Source organism: Lynx rufus, unplaced genomic scaffold, assembly GCF_022079265.1.
Source record: "Lynx rufus isolate CCGP_SWC_20201006 ecotype Redwood Valley unplaced genomic scaffold, mLynRuf1.p SCAF_4, whole genome shotgun sequence".
Lineage (NCBI taxonomy): Eukaryota > Metazoa > Chordata > Mammalia > Carnivora > Felidae > Lynx > Lynx rufus.
In genome coordinates this window covers 7871265-7889236 of record NW_025814856.1, presented here as the reverse complement: position 1 = coordinate 7889236, position 17972 = coordinate 7871265, and the positions used below count along the sequence as shown (strand labels likewise).

The 17972-nt window shown below is 48.7% G+C and overlaps 1 protein-coding gene across 1 annotated transcript; it reads left to right on the top strand.

Annotated features, from left to right (window-relative positions):
- Positions 1-2060: 2060 nt before the first annotated feature.
- ECSIT (ECSIT signaling integrator) lies at positions 2061-17794 on the top strand. Its single transcript, XM_047096764.1, has 9 exons — positions 2061-2120; positions 2333-2469; positions 8141-8260; positions 11693-12110; positions 12497-12720; positions 16277-16334; positions 16451-16599; positions 16799-16904; positions 17454-17794. Exons 3-9 carry the CDS (start codon positions 8165-8167, stop codon positions 17702-17704), a joined length of 1302 nt encoding a protein of 433 aa, XP_046952720.1. The 5' UTR covers positions 2061-2120; positions 2333-2469; positions 8141-8164; the 3' UTR covers positions 17705-17794.
- Positions 17795-17972: the final 178 nt, after the last annotated feature.

Below are 17972 nucleotides of genomic sequence, written 5' to 3'. Positions count from 1 at the left end.
TCAGGAACCAACTGTGGACAGGTGGGTTAGAGGATCGGAGGTTGAGGGAAGGGGAGGGGAATGCAGAAGACCGTGAAGGTCCCCTCGTGTCCCCAAACCCAGGCACCCAAAATTAGCAAAGGGCTTTGAGCAGAGAAGTAACTCAGTAAGGCAGACTGCCCTGGGGCTGGGGAAAGATGCCGAAAGGCAGGGGCAGGGTAATTAGTCAGGCATGTGGAAGGTGAGCTACAGGGGGCTGTCACAAAGGGACTGGTGGTCTAAAGATTGGGGTGAGCATTAGGCACATTTATCCATTAATCTATCCATTGTGGTAACTAACATCTGTTGAGCACCTACCATGTTCCAGGTCCTGTCCCTGCAGCTGGGGACACTACACGTCACAAACAAATTCCCCCTGTCCTCATGGAGCTTATAGTAACCGAGCCCACAGATGTTCAATCCATGCAGGCAAGGAGGAGGGGAGAGGTGTGTCCAGGGTTCTTTACATGAAGCAGCAGAAGCCAAAGAGAGAAACTGCATGGTAACACGGGCACATCTGATCCTGGTTCGCGGAGAATCCCCACCAGGTCTGGAGAGAGCAGGGGTCAGAAGTGTGCCAAGGATTGTGTGAATGTGACCCTGGGGTCCCACCCAGCTGGATCCTATCTATCTTAGGGCGGGTAACCAGAGCCCTCAGCCACAGTCTGTGGGGTGAGGTGAGCAGGGGGCCCACTGAACCCTGGACAGCCGTGGACAGGGCGGCTGGGGGCCTGGTGTGGAGCGGTCAAGGCCCTGGGTCAACCTCTTCCCGGGGCTGGGGCAGAGAGAGACAGCGAACAATGAACCCCCTTAGCTGGGCCAACCTCAATCTGAGAACCTTCCTGAAGAGGTCCCTTCCTCACCTGGTCACCCACAGCAGTTGTCCACCCCACTCCCCTGTGCTGCCGGTTCCCCACACTCGCAGGAGTGTAGAGTGGGGGTGAGAGTGAAATGGAGAACGTCCCTCTGGGCCTGCTGACTCTGTTACAGAGTGCAGTTGATGTTGACTGTCTCCGGGGAAAGCAGGTTGTACCTGCTGAGAGCGCTGATGGCGAGGGAGAGGAGGATGAACACACACCTGGGGAGGAGACAGGGGCAAGTTAGGTGCCCGCCCTCCTGGCCCCGCCCCTCCCTTCTGGCTCCGTCCCCGCACGACCGGAAGTCCCACTGGAGGCATTTGCTTGAGTCCAAATCACAGCCTGAGGCTGGCGAGCACGCGCTGGCTGAGCACCCAGGAGCTCCTTTGGTGCGAGACCAAGTCAGAAGGCTGCACTGGAGGGGGCGCCATAGGAATGGGCTGGGGTGGTCATTGCCCTGTGGCCAAGTCTCCGCCCCAGGTACCGCCTATGCCCAGCAGCTTTATATATATATATATATATATATATATATATATATATATATATATATATATAATATATAAAATTCATAAATATATAATTCATATATAAAATTCATATATATGTATATATATAGATATATATATGTATATATATGTATATCTATCTATCTATCTATCTATCTATATATATATATATGAAATCCCATGAGGTTATTATAACTGGCCCATTTCAGGGTGAGATGACCCAGGCACAGATGAGTTAAGCAGTAGCCCAGAGTCAGGGAGCTAATTAGCAAAACTTGTCTCCTTCACTGCTATGTATCAGCCCAGTATCCTCAGCGACTAAAACTGCGCCTAGCACACGGTAAGCGCTCGATAAAGGTTAGGCGAACAAACGAAGGAATCCACATCACTTCTACCATCAATATTTTATTTCCACATTTCAGGTGGGAAAACTGGGCCTCCACCTGGAGTCACAGGCCGCCTAAGTCCAGCCTCCCAGCCCGGATCGGTCCAATCATTCCTTTCCCTGCCTTAATGGGGGTGCGGCTTGCCCTGTTAGGGGTGGGGCCTGGCTCGGTGTGAGGAGGGACCAAGTTCTTTCTGTCTTCCTATTGGTGCTCCTCCATTTTGGGCGGGACCTCTCTAAACCTGTGTTCTCGATTTGCTGTCTCCCCGGTGGCCCCTGACCTGGAAGCTCTCTGGGTAAAATGGCGGCGCCCAGAGTCACGACCGAGCCGGCTTGGAGTCCGCGGCTTGCCGCGTGAGTATGTAGATCGCCCGTGGGGAGGCGAGAGCAAACTGCTGGGTCCTGGGGTGGCCGGTTCTGGGCCGGCAGGACGGGAGCACAGCCCAGAGCGACCCAGCTGCAGGGCCAGGGCACCGTGACCTTTGGAGGTGCGGGGCGGGGACGTGCTGGAAAAAGCCGATCTCTGTATACTACCCTCCCCACGTCCCTAATCTCCTATTTTGCAGATGAGACAGCTGAGGCTCAGAGAGGTTAAGGGCCTCTCCCGAAGTCACGCCGGAAGTTGGCAGCTAGGCTGGAATTCGGACCCGCGTCTGTTTATCCCAAGGATCCCAGAATCCTGGCAGGCAGCCTCAGAGCTGCTGTAGGTACACCCCGCCACGGCGTTCAGATTTACAGATCATAGATGTTTTGTAGCAATTTAGCTCTTCTCCCCATTCAACTGATACTTGTTAGGCACCTGCTTTGTACCAGGCACTGTCCAGGTGCTGGAAACACAGCAATGAGGAAGACAGACAAAAATCCCCTATCTCCTGGGGTAGCCAGACATTAAACACGTCAGAAATGCAGGGAACAGGTGATTTCAGATGCTAATAATTGTTAACAGTGCATTCATCAGGGTGATGGGTGCTTGGGTTGGGAGTGGGGCTGTGGTCCAGGAAGCCCTCTCATTTGAACATAGACCTGCACGACCAGAGACAGCTATGGACGAATCTAGGAGAAGAAATTTCCAAACAGGGGGAATAGCCAGTGCAAAGGCTCTGAGACTGGAATAAACTTAGCTTGTTTAACAAACAGCGTAGCTAGAGCTGCGAGAGCTAGAGTGATAAGAGTTGAGTTTGGAGAGGTAGACCCTGTCTACACCCCACCACGGGGTTCAGACTTACAGATCTGAATATCTGTGTAATATAACACTAGTGATTTTTAGGCAGAGAACACTGAATTTAGTTTACGTTTAAAAAAAAGCTCCCTCTGGCCATGGCGGGGAGAACTGACTGGAGGGGAAGTTGGGTAGGCCTTAAGGACAGAGATCATGGGATTGGGGTGGTGGCTTGCCGATGCAGAGAAATGGATGTATTTGGGATATTTGGGACGGACTTGGACGTACTCATCAGGACTACTTGGTGGACTGAATGGGGCAATGAGGGACATAGAGGATGCAGAAATGACTTGTAGGTCTGTGGCCCGAATGACTAGGAATGGTGGTGTCATTCGCTAGGTGAAGAGGAACACGTTTAAGCAGGGATATCACTTTGGAGCAGATTAAGTTGGAGATGGCTGGGTACACGCCAAAATGGCAGTTAGGTATGGGGGTTGGAGGTCAGGACTGGCAATAACTGTTTGGAAGCCATCAGAACATAGGTTGTCATTTTTCAGACTTTAACACACATAGGAGAAACCTGGACTCTTATTAAAATGTGGATTCTGACTCAGGAGATCTGGGTTAGGGCTGAGATTTTGCTTTTCTTTTTTTTTTTTTTTAATTTTTTTTTTTTTAACATTTATTCATTTCTGAGACAGAGAGAGACAGAGCATGAACGGGGGAGGGTCAGAGAGAGAGGGAAACACAGAATCTGAAACAGGCTCCAGGCTCTGAGCTGTCAGCACAGAGCCCGACGCGGGGCTCGAACTCACAGACCACGAGATCATGACCTGAGCCGAAGTCGGACGTCCAACCGACTGAGCCACCCAGGTGCCCCGAGATTTTGCTTTTCTAATGAGCTCCCAAATGATGATATTGATATAGCTGATCCCTGGAACACACTTTGAGTAGTGAAGATTCAGATTAAGGTCTCAATCTTAGCAGCGTATTAGAGTCACTGGAGTGTTTTATTTATTTTATTTTTTATTTTAGAGAGAGAGAGAGAGCGTGAGCGGGTTGGGGATAGAGGGAGGGAGAGAGAGAGAGAGAGAGAGAGAGAGAGAGAGAGAGAGAACCCCAGACAGGCTCCATGCTCAGTGCTCAGTGTGGAGCCCGGCTCAGCCGATCTATGACCCTGGGATCATGACCTGAGCTGAAGTCAAGAGCTGGGTGCTCAACCCACTGAGCCACCCAGGCATCCCCATTGCTGTACTTTAAAATGCTGATGCCTACCTTTAGATTCTTTGATTTATTATATCTGGTGTATGGCCTGGGCATGGGAATTTTTAAAAGCCCCCAAGATGATTCTAATATGAACAAAGTTTGGGAACCATTAAAGCTGCCTACAAGAATACAGAGAAGAGGGGAACAAGTTGAAAGACACTTCAGGGTAGCAGACAGCAGATTCAGGATGTGGGCCTCTTTGCAATCTTAGTACTCAAAGTGTGGTCCCCACACCAGCAACATCAGCATCATTTGGAAGCTTGTTGGATGTACAGGATCTTTAGCTCTACGCCAGACTTGCTGAATCCAAATCTGCATTTTAACAAGATCCTAAGTGATTCATCTACACATTCAAGTTTGCAGACATTGTAGCTTTAAAGAAGGAAGTGGGTCATGTCAAAAAGGTGGGAGGAGGGCCTCACCCATGATGTATGTTTCTGAGAAATTGAGCAAAATGAAGCCTTAAAAATAATCATTGGCTTTCATAAGTGCAAAATGCAAAAGGGGCCTTTACAAATGGTATTAGTGGAGTGGTTGGGGCAGCAGCCAAGTTGGAGAGAGTGAGGAAGCATAATGTGTATACACCTCTTGGGAGCAACTTTACTGTAAAGGGAGCAGAGATATGGAGCAGAGGCTGGAGGGAGTCTTCAGGTCAAAATGGGAGATGTTAGAGAAAGTTTAAATGGTGATAAGAAGGATCCAGACGTTTCCCATCTCATTTTATGAGGTCAGCATTATCCTGATACCAAATCAAACAGACACTAAAAACTACAGACCACTATCTCTTACGAATATGGATGTAAAAATCCTCAACAAAATAACAAGCAAACCAAATTTTAGCAACATATAAAAAGTATTATATACCATGATCAAGTGGAATTTATCCCATAAAAGCAAGATTAGTTTAAAATCTGAAAATCAGTTAATGACATATACCATATTAATAAAATAAAAGATAAAAACTACATGATTATTTCAGTAGACGCAACAAAAAATACTTCACAAAATCCAGTATCTTTTCTGATAGAAGCATTCAACATCTGGGTATAGAAGGGAATTTCTTCAACCTTATAAAGGCCATGTATGAAAAACAGACAGCTCACATCATACTTAGTGATAAAAGACTGGACACTTTTACCCTGAGATCAAGAATAAGAAAAGGATGTCCACTCTTGTCACTTCCATTCAACATTGTACTGGAGGTTCCAGCAAGGGCACTTGAGAAAGGAAAAGAAGTAAAAGATACCCAGTTTGGAAAGGAAGAGATAAAACTATACTTGCTGATGATGTGATCTTGTATATAGAAAAGAATCCAATAAAAAGCTATTGGGACTAATAAGTGAGTTCAACAAGGTTGTAGGATAGATCAACATATAAAAATAGTATGCCAATATAGACATACATATAGTGCCATACTGGCACTGAACAGTGTGGAAATGAAATTAAGAAAATAATCCCATACTTAATAGCTTCATAAAGAATGAAATATGAATAAATTTAACAAAATAAATAAAAGACACATACAGGGAAAACTATAAAACACTGTTGAAAGAAATTAAAGATGATCTAAATAAGTGGAGAGGTATCCCATGTTCATGGATCAGAAGACTTAATATTATTAAGATACCAATATTCCCTAAACTGATCTGTAGACTCAATACAATCTCCATCAGAATCCCTCTGACTTTTTGCAGTCATTGACAGCTGATTCTAAAATGTATATGTAATTGCAAGGGACCCAGAATAGCCAAAACAACTTTGTAAAAAAAAAAAAAAAAAAAAAAAAAAAAAAAAAAAAGTACAAAGTTGAAGGACTTACACTTCCTGATTTTAAAACTTACAAACTATAATAATCAAAACAGTGTAGTGCTGGCTTAAGACTCAATATAGATCAATAGAATTGGGAGCCCAGAATTAAACCCTTACATTTACGGTCAATTGATTTTAAGCAAGAATGCCAAAACAAAAAGTATGCTTACCACGATGAGCACTGAGTAACGTATAGAATTGTAGAATCACTATATTGTACAGCTGAAATGAATATAACACTGTATGTTAACTATACTGGAATTAAAATTTTAGAACTTAATTTAAAAAAGAAAAAGAATGCCAAGACCCAGAAATACAGAAAGAATAGTCTCTTTGACAAATAGTCCTAGGGCAACTGGATATCCACATGAAATGAACCCCTTTTTCACACCATACAGAAAAATTAATTCAAGGTGGATCCCAGGACTAAATGTAAGAGCTAAAACTATTAAACTCTTAGAGAAAACATGGGAGTAAATCTTCATGACGTTGGGCTAGGCAGTGGGGTTTTTTTGTTTGTTTTTTGTTTTAATTTAGTGGGTTTTTTTTTTTTAATGTTTATTCATTTTTGAGAGACAGAATGAGCAGGGAAGGGGCACAGAGAGGGAGACACAGAATCTGAAGCAGGCTCCAGGCTCTGAGTTGTCAGCACAGAGCCCAACGTGGGACTCAAACTCAAGAACTGCGAGATTATGACCTGAGCTGAAGTCGGACTCTCAACCGACTGAACCCCCCAGGCACCCCTTAATTTAGTGGGTTTTTTAGATATAACATCAAGATCACAGCTATAAAAGAAAAACATAAATTGGACATCATTGGAATAAAAACTTGTCCTGCAAACAGTAACATCAAGAAAGTGAAAAGTAGTCTAATGAATGGGAGAAAGTTTTGTAAAACACAAGGGTCTAGTATTCAGAATATATAAAGAACTCTTACAACTCAATAATAAAAAGATAAGTAACCCAATTTTTTAAATGTACAAAGGATCTAAATAGACATTTCTCCAAAGAAGATACGCATCGGCCAATAAGGGCATGAGAGAATGTTCAACATTGCTTTTTAAGGAAGTGCAAATCCAACCATGAGATATCACTTCACATTCACTAGTGTGTCTGTAATCAAAAAGACAACAAGAATTGGCAGGGATGTGGAGAAATTGGAACTCTTACATGTTGCTCATAAGAGTGTAAAATGGAGCAGCCACTTTAGAAAATCGTTTGGCAGGTGTGCCTGGCTGTGTCGGTTGGTAGAGCATGCACCTCTTGATGTGGGGTTGTGAGTTCAAGTCCCACATTGGGTGTGGAACGAGCTTAAAAAATTAAAATGAAAAAATAAAACAGTTTGGTAGTTCCTCAAAATGTTAGAATTAACCATATGTCTCAGCAATTTGACTTCTGTGTATCTACCCAAGAGACGTGTAAACACTTTTTCACACAAAACTTCCACCCAAGTGTTCATAGCAGCATTAGTCCTAATAGTCAAAAAGTCGAAACAACCCCAACTATCCATCAACTGAGGAACAGATAAATAAAACATGGCTATATCTGTATAATGGAATTTTTTGACAAAACAAATGAAGTCTGTTACATGCTATGACATGGTTAGCCTTAAACACATGCTAAGTGAAAGAAGTCAGCCACAAAAGAGCACGCGTCATATTGTACAAACTACCCGGAATAGGCAAATTACAGAAACAGTAAGGTTAGTGCTTGCCTGGGGTTGAGTAATGAGGGGAAATAAGAGAGAGCGCCGATTGGGTATAGGTTTTCTTTTTGGGGTGACAAGAATGGTGTAAAATTAGATTGCAGTGGTGGTTGTACAACTCTGAATGTACTAAAAAAAAAACCATTGAATTTTACACTTGAAAAGGCTGAACTACATGATATGTGAATAAAGCTGTTAAAAAGAAAGAATGATCCAGTAGGGAGGCAGGCCATGGCAGGAACAGATTCCTCAAGGCCAAGGTTTAGCCCAAGAAAATCGGGACGCTTGATCGTAACAGCCATTGTAAGTCCATGCGGTGAATGAAGAAACCAGTGGGGCTGGTGAGTTGGCCATGCAGTCTGGAACACGGCCACAGCCCAGAAGGGGTCTCCTCTCCATTAGTTGGCTGATGCTGTCTTTTCTCTGTCTCGGCCAGGTGGTTGTCTGACAAGTGGAGGCAATGAGCTGGGCCCAAGCCATCCTGCTGGCCCGGGGCCTCTCTCGGGGCTGCGGAGGCATCTGCGGGGCCACCGTCACGGGAGCCCCCTTCTCTCAGGTAACCACCAGCTGAACAGTCGTCTGCTCACCCCGGCCGGCCTCTCTGCTCTGAGGGCCAGTTGACCCCGCCTTAATTCACTTTAAGAAGGGCTGGTGCCCACGCGGGTAAGGGAGTTGAATTTGGAAATAAGGATTTGTGAGCTAAGTAGATGCGGGTGGTGACTGTGGGTAACCCCTGTATCCACTTGTTGAGATTTGGGCAGAAACTTGAACTTCCATCCCTTCCCGGGGTGACCAGATGGCCCAAGCCAGTCAACGGGCATAGATGGCTACCACAGCGATGGTGGCCGCCGACCTTGTTCTGTTGTGCTTCACAAACAATGCGGTTTTGGGTTTTGTTTGTTTGTTTTTACAAATTGAGGGTTTGTGGCGACCCCGTGTCGAGCAAGCCTGTTGGTGCCGTTGTTCGGCAGCGTTTGCTCACTTTGTTCTCGGTGTCCCGTTTTGGTAATTCTAGCAGTACTCCAGACTTACTCATCATTATCCTATTTGATCTGGAATCAGTGATAGCGGCTTGCCGGAAGCTCAGGCGCTGGTTAGCATTTTTTAGCAAGAAAGTATTTTTTATTTAAGGTACGTGCGTTTTTTTGAGACTTAGCGGTATTGCACACTTTATAGGCGACGGTGTAGTGTAAACATAACTTTCGTGCGCACCGGGAAGCCAAAAAATTGATTTGACTCCTATTATTGTGATGCTTGCTTGATTGCTGTAGTCTGGAACTAAACCCTCGATATCTCCGAGCTATGCCTGTACCTCCCTTACCGAGCACTCCCTCTGGGCCAGGCCGCGTGCTATGCTTTTTGTTATGCTTTTATCTCATTGGTACTGTCTCCCCTTCTTTCGGCCATTCTAGAGGTTCCTTTCAATGTTTATTTATTTTTGAGAGAGAGAGATAGAGCATGAGCCAGGGAGGGTCAGAGAGAGAGGGAGACACAGAAACAGAAACAGGCTCCAGGCTCTGAGCTGTCAGCCCCGAGCCCGACGCGGGGCTCGAACCCACCAACCGTGTGACCCAAGCTGAAGTCAGATGCCTAACCGACTGAGCCACCCAGGCGCCCCGCTTCCTTTCTGATTTTTAAAAAAAAAAATTTTTTTTAATGTGTTTATTTTTGAGACAGAGAGAGACAGAGCATGAGCGGGGGAGGGGCAGAGAGCGAGGGAGAGAGAGTATCCCAAGCAGGCTCCATGCCGTCAGCGAGGAGCCCGCCTCTGGGCTCGATCTCCCAAATCGTGAGATCATGACCCGAGCTGAAATCAAGAGTCAGACCCTTAACCGACTGAACCCCTCAGGCGCCCCTCGCCATATATTTTTAAAGATGCCGTATGTAATAACCATTGTAATTTAAACATTCAATTCCATTTCAAGTCAGAAATTTGGTGGTGTTGCCATCCACACATGGGTTAGCGAACATTTTTGTACTGAGGCAGTAAGTATTTTTGGCCTTGCAAGCCACACGGTCTCTGTTAGAAACACCTGGCTCTGCCCCTGTAGCACAAACACAGCCCCAGACTAGACGTAAAAAATGCGCGTGGCTGTATTCTAATCCACCTTTAGTGATGAAAGCAGGCCGTTGGCCATATTGGCCCCACAGGCTGTAGTTTGCTGTCTTACGTTGCGGAGGGATCTCGCCTGTCCCCAATAGCCTCCATTCTTCACTCTGGGGAACAAGATCTTCTTGACCCAAGAGAAGCACCATCATAACAGAAGGGGAAGCCGAGGCCTGAGCAGTAAAGCGGGATGTGGTCATAACCTAGCAGAGGACAGGCAAGCCAAGATTCCTGCCGACTCCAAAATCCGCCTTTTCTCTTTTAAGTTTTTGAAAGCTATCTTTTGAATAGACAATACGGCTAGTTACAGCGGGCAATTTGGTTCAACATTCAAAAGGTTCCGGGGCGCCTGGGTGGCTCAGTCAGTTGAGCGTCCGACTTCAGCTCAGGTCATGATCTCGCAGCCTGTGAGTTCGAGGCCCGCATCGGGCTCTGTGCTGACGGCTCAGAGCCTAGAGCCTGCTTCGGATTCTGTGTCTCCCTCTCTCTCTGCCCCTCTCCCGCTCATGCTCTGTCTCTCTCTCTGTCATAAATAAATAAACATTTTTTTAAAAAAAGGTTTTTTTAATTAAAAAAAAAAAAAGTTCTAAGGCTACACCATGACCCCACTTAGCTCCCCTCTCTCTCGAGGCAAGAGATGTTCCCCACTTCACGCATTCCCTTCCAGATATATTTCACAGGAGCAAAAAAATTATATACATACAGTTGATTCTCATTATCCACCGGGGTTATGTTTGACAAAGTGGCCGCATACACTGAACTAGTAAATACTGAACTGTCGCTTCCAGGGAAATGCGGGGTCGGTTCCTGCGAGCCTCTGCTCACAGTTTCATCAGCGAGTCAGTATCTTATTGGATGTGCGTTTCTGTTTAAAGACATCTTATTTAATATATATTGTTGGCTCATTAACGTTGAACTCACCGCCGACAGCACTATAACTCAAGCCTGAATGTAGCTTATCTACCACACGGTATTTTCTCTGTAAGGAACAGCAGAGCCTTCTTGCCTGTAGGAACGCTGGACGGCCCGTCAGTACTATGCGTGGGGGCCATTTTCAACCGCAACAGCACTGACCAGAAGATGTGGAAAATGTGCACTAAGTAAATCTCTAACAGGACGCTTGTCGAGAATACAAGGGCTGAATCCAGAAGGCTGAGCGTCACCTTATTCCATCTCAGCTGGGAATGAACGGGCTTGGGTGACTCAGATTTCTCACTGCACAGCCTGTGTCTGTGAATGACCGGGAAAGTGCTGAGAGTATCGGCGTTGGGATTGCAAATCAATGTAGCAAGCAGGCAAATTTCCAAATACGGAATCCACAACTAATGAAGATCCCTTGTGTGTCAGTGGGTGAGGCTTCTTTATACCTATGGGACCCTACTGAACGCACCACTTCAAACATTGCTTGCTTTGCTTTCATAATATATACCCTGGGGCTCGTTCTGGGTCACACAAGACCCTCCTCAGTGTGTCTGACGGACGCAGGCGCCCCTTGTCCAGGTTCATGGCCATTTGCTTAACCATTTCCTTGCTGATGCACGGCGGGGCCGCTTTCCCCTGCTACGGTGGACAGACAAAAGTCATTGGGCACAGGTTGGTGGATAGCTGAGGATTTAAAAACCAGACGCAGGATCGCTGTATCCGAGAGTGTGTGTTTGTTATCCTGGCGAATATTGCCGAGCTGCCTCCGTGGGGGTTTTACCATTGTTTTCTCACACTTCGTAATGGTGCCTGATCTTGGACTTGTTACCACAGCACCACACAGGCCTCCGAGGCCCTGAGGGATGCCCGCTGGCACCTTTCCCAGGAAAGAGCCGGCCCGGCAGTCCCCCAGGGGCCCTGGGAGGGGCCAGATTCCAGCAGCGGTTTCTCTGTCCCCAGGTGTCCCTCCAGGCCCCGCGGGGTCTCCGCTGCAGCGCAGCCACCCACAGCTCTGACTCCTGGCTGGTCCCTCCGCCACCTAAGCCCCCAAGGGGACCCACCAGGGCCCTGGCACCCCACGAGGAGCTGTTTAGGCGGGCACCAGATGGGGCGCAGGACAAGGCGAACTTTGTGTGGGCCGTGCAGACCTTCGGGCAGCATAACGTGCACAAGCGGGGCCACGTCGACTTCATCTACCTGGCCCTGCGCAAGATGCGGGAGTACGGCGTCGAGCGGGACCTGGCCGTCTACAACCTGCTGCTCGACGTCTTTCCCAAGGAGGTCTTCCGGCCTCGAAGCGTCTTCCAGAGAATCTTCATCCACTACCCACGGCAGCAGGAGTGCGGGATTGCTGTCCTGGAACAGATGGAGAACCACGGTGAGGCCGGCAGGCCCAGGGGCAGGCAGCGGGCTCTCCCCCCGGGACGTGGGCCCCTCCGTCGCTCCATGGCTCCAACTTGCCTTTCCTCGGTCTGTTTTGCTGGCTCGCGCCCCCTGCCCCCTCCCTCCATCTCTCCTCTGTCTCTGGTCTCTTTCCTCTTTCATCTCTCCCTCTGACCTTTCCTTTAAATTCTGATTCTTTTCTCCCTCACCATCATCAATTCCTTGACTAAATTCTTCCTGTCTCTGGTTCTTTCCATCTGGCCCTCCTCATGATTCGCTCTTGGTCCCGGCTCTTCTGGCCCTCTCCGTCTCCCATGTCTCTGTCGCCCCTTCTCCCTCCTGCCCCCTCCCTGAGGCCCTGCCTGCTTCTGTCCGACACAGGGGTGATGCCCAACAAGGAGACCGAGTTCCTACTGATTCAGATATTTGGACGTAAAAGTTACCCCATGCTCAAGTTCGTGCGCATGAAGCTGTGGTTCTCCCGCTTCAAGAATATCAACCCCTTCCCACTGCCCCGGGACCTGCCCCAGGACCCCGTGGACCTGGCCAAGTTGGGCCTGCGGCACATGGAGCCCAACCTCAGCGCCAGGGTCACCATTTACCAGGTATCCACCCCCGTTCGCACCCTCGGCCACAGCCGCGGGCTGAGCCTTGCTAGATTCCCGTGGCCCTCACTCCTCCCGGCGGCTTGACCTCTGACCTCTTCTCCCGCCCCTCTCCCCCTACTGTCTGTATTCTGGGCATCTGGCTTCCTTTCTGCCAGTTTTCTTCTCAGGCTTTTGTGCTCACCCTTCTTTCTGCCAGGGACACTTGTCCCCAGGACTTCATGTTCTTCAGGTCTCGGCTCTGCTGTCCCTTCCTCAGGATCCCCTTCCTGACCACCCTAGCAGAGGCACACTGGGTGCTTGGCTTGGTTGCTCATTCACCACGACTCAGTTTCCGCTGTGTCTCTTAAGGCTCAGCACAGGGTCCGGCACAAAGCTGAGCTCAGCAGGTGTTTGCCGAATGACTGAATAAAATAGTCCACACACAGACACACACACACACCAGTGTTCTAGGGGCCCCACTCATGCCAGACCACATGGGGGGATCCTGTGGTCCTGAAGGCTGACCCCAGGTAGCAGATAGTTTCTCTCAGAGCTGCTGGTTCTGAGATGGAGAAGCACTGGGGGCTCTGGGAGCCCAGAAAGGGCAAGGAGCACGGAGGGCTTCCTGGAGGACGTGAGGGTGAGCTGCACTCAGGCAGGACAGAAGAGACAAGGAGAGCATTCTGGGCAGAGGGAGCAGCCTGGGCTGGGGTTCAGAGGGCAGCTGGAATTGCTGGAGATGTAGAAAGAGCTTCCTTTGGCCAGTGCAGGAGGTCGGGGTTGGGGAGAAGAGACCAGGAGGGCACCAGGTTAAAGAGCGTGGTTTGGACCTGTTGGTGAAGAGGGAGCCACATAGAAGTTTTGAGAAGAGGAAGGATGGGGTGGGAGCTCTGTTCTGGAAGGAGTTTCTGTTTCGAAAGCATCCTCTGGTGCTTGGCCACGTGGGTGTTGAATGGGGGCCGGGTGGGGCTGGGTGGGCAGAGGACCGAGTTAATAGGAGAGTGGGTGATGGGGTGTCCGGGTGAGAAAGGACAGAGACTTGGCCTGGAGCATATTCCAGAGGAAAGGTATTCTTTAACTCACGTCTTCCTTTTGAAAAGTAAAGCTTTAGAAGCCAAGTGGTACTCGAGAACACAGGATGAAGAGTTCTCCCACGGCCTGGTCCCCAGTCCCCACTCTCCTTCCCCGGAGGTGACCACATCTGTGTCTCCTTCCAAAGAGATTCTGTGCACTTGCAAGCCGATCTAGCCTTTGTATTTATTCTTTTCTCCCCCTAATTATGAAAAGCACGTACAGAAAGGTTGAAAACATGGTAAAATGATCACCAACACTGCCTAGATCTCAAATGGGAACGATCCAAGCTCCATCAAGAGGGAATTGTCTACATAGATCATAACACCTCAGTCAGGTTGGTAAAAAAAAAAAAAAAAAAAAAAAAACACAAGTGAAAGGTTGAAATATGTTCAGTGGTCCAGTTAACTCCCTTCAGCATGAGAAGAGAGAGGAAATAAAAGTTCATACATTGATTTGCCTATTTTCACAAAAATAAATAATGCCAAGATAAGTCTGAAATGGGTAGAAATCATTATCTCTGGGCAGGTAGAGGAGATGGGGTAGAGAGAACAGGAGTGGAAGAGAGACATCTGTTTAAAATGGATCGACATTTCAACTATGTAAATGTTTTAGTGTATTTTTTTTAACGTTTATGTATTTTTGAGAGAGAGACACAAAGCACGAGCGGGGGAAGGGCAGAGGGAGAGGGAGACACAGAATCCGAAGCAGGCTCCGGGCTCTGAGCCGTCAGCCCAGAGCCCGATGCGGGGCCCGAACCCACGAACCGTGAGATCATGACCTGAAGGGAAGTCAGACGCTTAACTGACTGAGCCACCCAGGCACCCCGATGTTTTAGTGTATTTAAAACAAAATCAAAGAAATGGGGAGGAGGGGGAACCACCATACTGGCAACAAACAGAAACAAAAGGGATCGGACGAAACATCTCCTTGATGGCAGAACCACTGAGACAAAAAGTTCTTCTGAGTCAGTCATCCAACTGCCCATCCTCTGTGGCATCTATTCTAAGAACACACAAATCTGTAGAGAAATCCCAAGCTTAAGTCCCACAGCGTTATGGTTAACAGTAATATCCAAACTGTATTTTGATGGATAAGTAAAGGTGCTACTGTTGATAGGAACCAAGATTTTTAGTGTGCGAGAAAAAGAAAAATATACAATCAAAATGCTAAAGAAAGAAGAAACATGTGTGAAATTTAAAATGAAAAATCCATATTAAAAAATCAGACTAATTATATTTTTCAGTAAAAAGACCCAGGAGCAAAACATATACTGTGTCTCCCTCCCTCCCCTTCACCCCGCTCCTCCCCCAAAAACTTCTTTAAAAATGTTTCTCTGGAGCACTGGAGTGGCTCAGTCAGTTAAGCCTCCGACTCTTGGTTTCGGCTTAGATCGTGATCTCACAGTTGTGAGTTCAAGCCCCACGTAGGGATCTGTGCTGGCCGTGCTTGGAATTCTCTCCCTCTCTTTCTGCCCCTCCCAACTCATGCTGTCTCAGTCTCTCCCAAAATAAATAAACAAACCTAAAAAAAAAAAAAAAAAAAAACGTTTCTCTAATGAAGCAGCATTCTACCCGTGTTCTGCACCTTGACTTTTGCTGTTTTTATTTAAGAATATGGCTGGGAGTTTGTTTTATGTCCATACCTATTGATTCACCTCTGTTCTTTTTAATTTGAACGGATGGATGATATGTGTTGCAATAGTTGTAAGCTCTCAGACATTTCAATCAAAGAATAGATGCATTTTTTTTTTTTAAGTTTACTTTTTGAGAGAGAGAATGTGCGCACGTGCCCGGGTGCACGTGAGTGGGGGAGGGGCAGAGAGAGAAGGGAAGAGCCCAAAGCAGGGCTCGAACTCAAGAACCATGAAATCATGACCTGAGCTGAAATCAAGTCAGGTGGTCGGTGGGACTGAGTTACCCAGGCACCCCAAGATGCGTTTTTTTTTTTTAATTAAATTTCATCTGGTTTTTTGAATCACGGCAGTATGTAAAATCAAAAAGATATAAAACGGATTTCCTTTCCTCCCAGTTTTCTGCAGAGGCAAACCCTGATTTGCTTCCTGTGTCTCCTCAGGAGCACACTGTGCATGTGAAATTATTTTTCTTTTTAAACCGTCACAAGCACAGAGCCCTTAGTACGTGCCAGGCCCTGTTCTCAGCATTTTGGGACCTTCCAAATTAAGTGCTGTCATCCCCATTTTGCATCTGGAGAAACAGAAGCATCCAGGTACGTTGGCTGAGCCACAGTCACACAGCCTGTGGCAGAGTGGATTTTAGCGCAGGTAGGCGGGCGCCAGGGTCCCCTCTGTGTGCCCATCTTCAATGTCAGCGGCTCTTGCCAAAGTGGATAGAAATGAAGAAGGGGTGGGCTTGAGTCGATGGGTAGGAGGCTGAGAGGAGCCCTGAATTTGCCGGGACCTCCCGCTCCCCATTTCTCTCCCCAGCTCCCCTGTAGGGGCTGGGGCCCACAAACTTCCTTCCACCCCTGCTCCTCCTTGCAGATGCCTTCTGCCAAAGACTCCACAGGTGCGGCAGATGCCACTGAGTCCCACATTGTAGGTAAGGCTCTGGCCTGGGGTGGCTGGGTTCTCCCCAGGCCTGCTGGGTGGGCTCCGTGGGCCTTCGGGTAGAGCCCCTCAGCCAGGGCTCCCTGGGCACGTGTGTCTCCATACCAGGCATCCAGACTCCCGATCAGCAGGCTGCCCTGGCCCACCACAACCCAGCCCGGCCTATCTTCGTCGAGGGCCCCTTCTCCCTGTGGCTCCGAGACAAATGTGTCTATTATCACATCCTCAGAGCTGACTTGCTGCCCCCGGAAGAGAGGGTGAGAGCCCAAAGCTTGAGTGGGGGCATGAGTGTGTGTGAGGTGGGGGTGGGCTGGCACCACCCTGAGGGCTCATGTGAGATCTCAGAGGTGCAGGGGGGAAGGGGAAGGGAGGGATAGCCCCTGGTGTGGGGGGATAGGCTTCAGCCGGCTGCGAGATCCTGGGCCTCCGACTGCCTGCACCCCCTTCCCCGGGTAGGAAGCGGAGGAAATTCCAGAGGAATGGAATCTCTACTACCCGATGCAGCTGGACCTGGACTATGGGAGGAGCGGCTGGGATGACTACGAGTTTGACATCGATAAAGGTACGACTGGGATGGGCACCAAACACCAGCTGAGGTGAGGCCTCTGGGGTGGAAGGCTGGCACCCAGGCTGAGACCTAGCCCAGTCGCCACATGCAGACCCAGCAGATGCCCAAGTACGTACACACGCACACACACACACACACACACACACACACCCCTCACTCCCCAGGGGCTCCAGGCCTGTCAGCCCTGGGTCATGGAACACCTCTGTGCTGGCTACCGAGTGTGACCAGGACAGGCTCAGTCCTTGCCCTTAGGCAGCTCTGGCCAGTGGGGGAACAGGCAAGTCAAGTTATATTCTTGGGGCCTAAGGGGAGGAGCACCAGGCTTCAGGTGGGGTGTGGGGAGGACTTCCTGGTGGAATGTCAAAGAACCAGGAGGCATCACTTAGGTGAAGCATGGGATTGGCAGTCTAGACAGAGGGGATATCTTGTGCAAAGGCTTGGATGCGCAAGAAACATCCGCCTGTGGCCCGGAAGGGGTGCAGGCACGGGGGTGCTGCTCCAATCCCCACGGCACAAACTCTGAGCGCCTGTTTCTCCCAACAGTGGAGGAAGGCCCTGTCTTCGCCATATGCGTGGCGGGTGCCCACGATCAGGCCACGCTGGCCAGGTGGATCCAGGGCTTGCAGGAGACCAACCCAGGCCTGGCCCAGATCCCCGTGGTCTTCCGCCTGGCGGGGTCCACCGGGGAGCTCCTGGCGACCTCCTCAGGACTGGAGGAGCCGCCCCCGCCCCCACCAGAGGGCCAGGAAGAAGAGGAAAACAATCAGCAGCGACAGCAGCAGGGACAGAGCTGAGGCTGATTGGTCACCAGCACAAACTGTGGACTAGTGTAATAGCATGAGGTGCCCTTTGAATGTACAGCAAATAAAAGTTTTCCGGCTCGGGGCGGCCTTCTCTCTTCTCTGACAGCGTGGCGTCTCTGCCCCTTTAATGTTTGGTGGCCTGGTATTTCAAGGGGTCTGCGGCATCCGGGACTGACAGATCAAGCTTTCCCTTTGTCTTCACCTGACAGCTCCTACCCTTCCCTTGTCACCCTCAGGATGCATTCGGAATAAGTCGTGG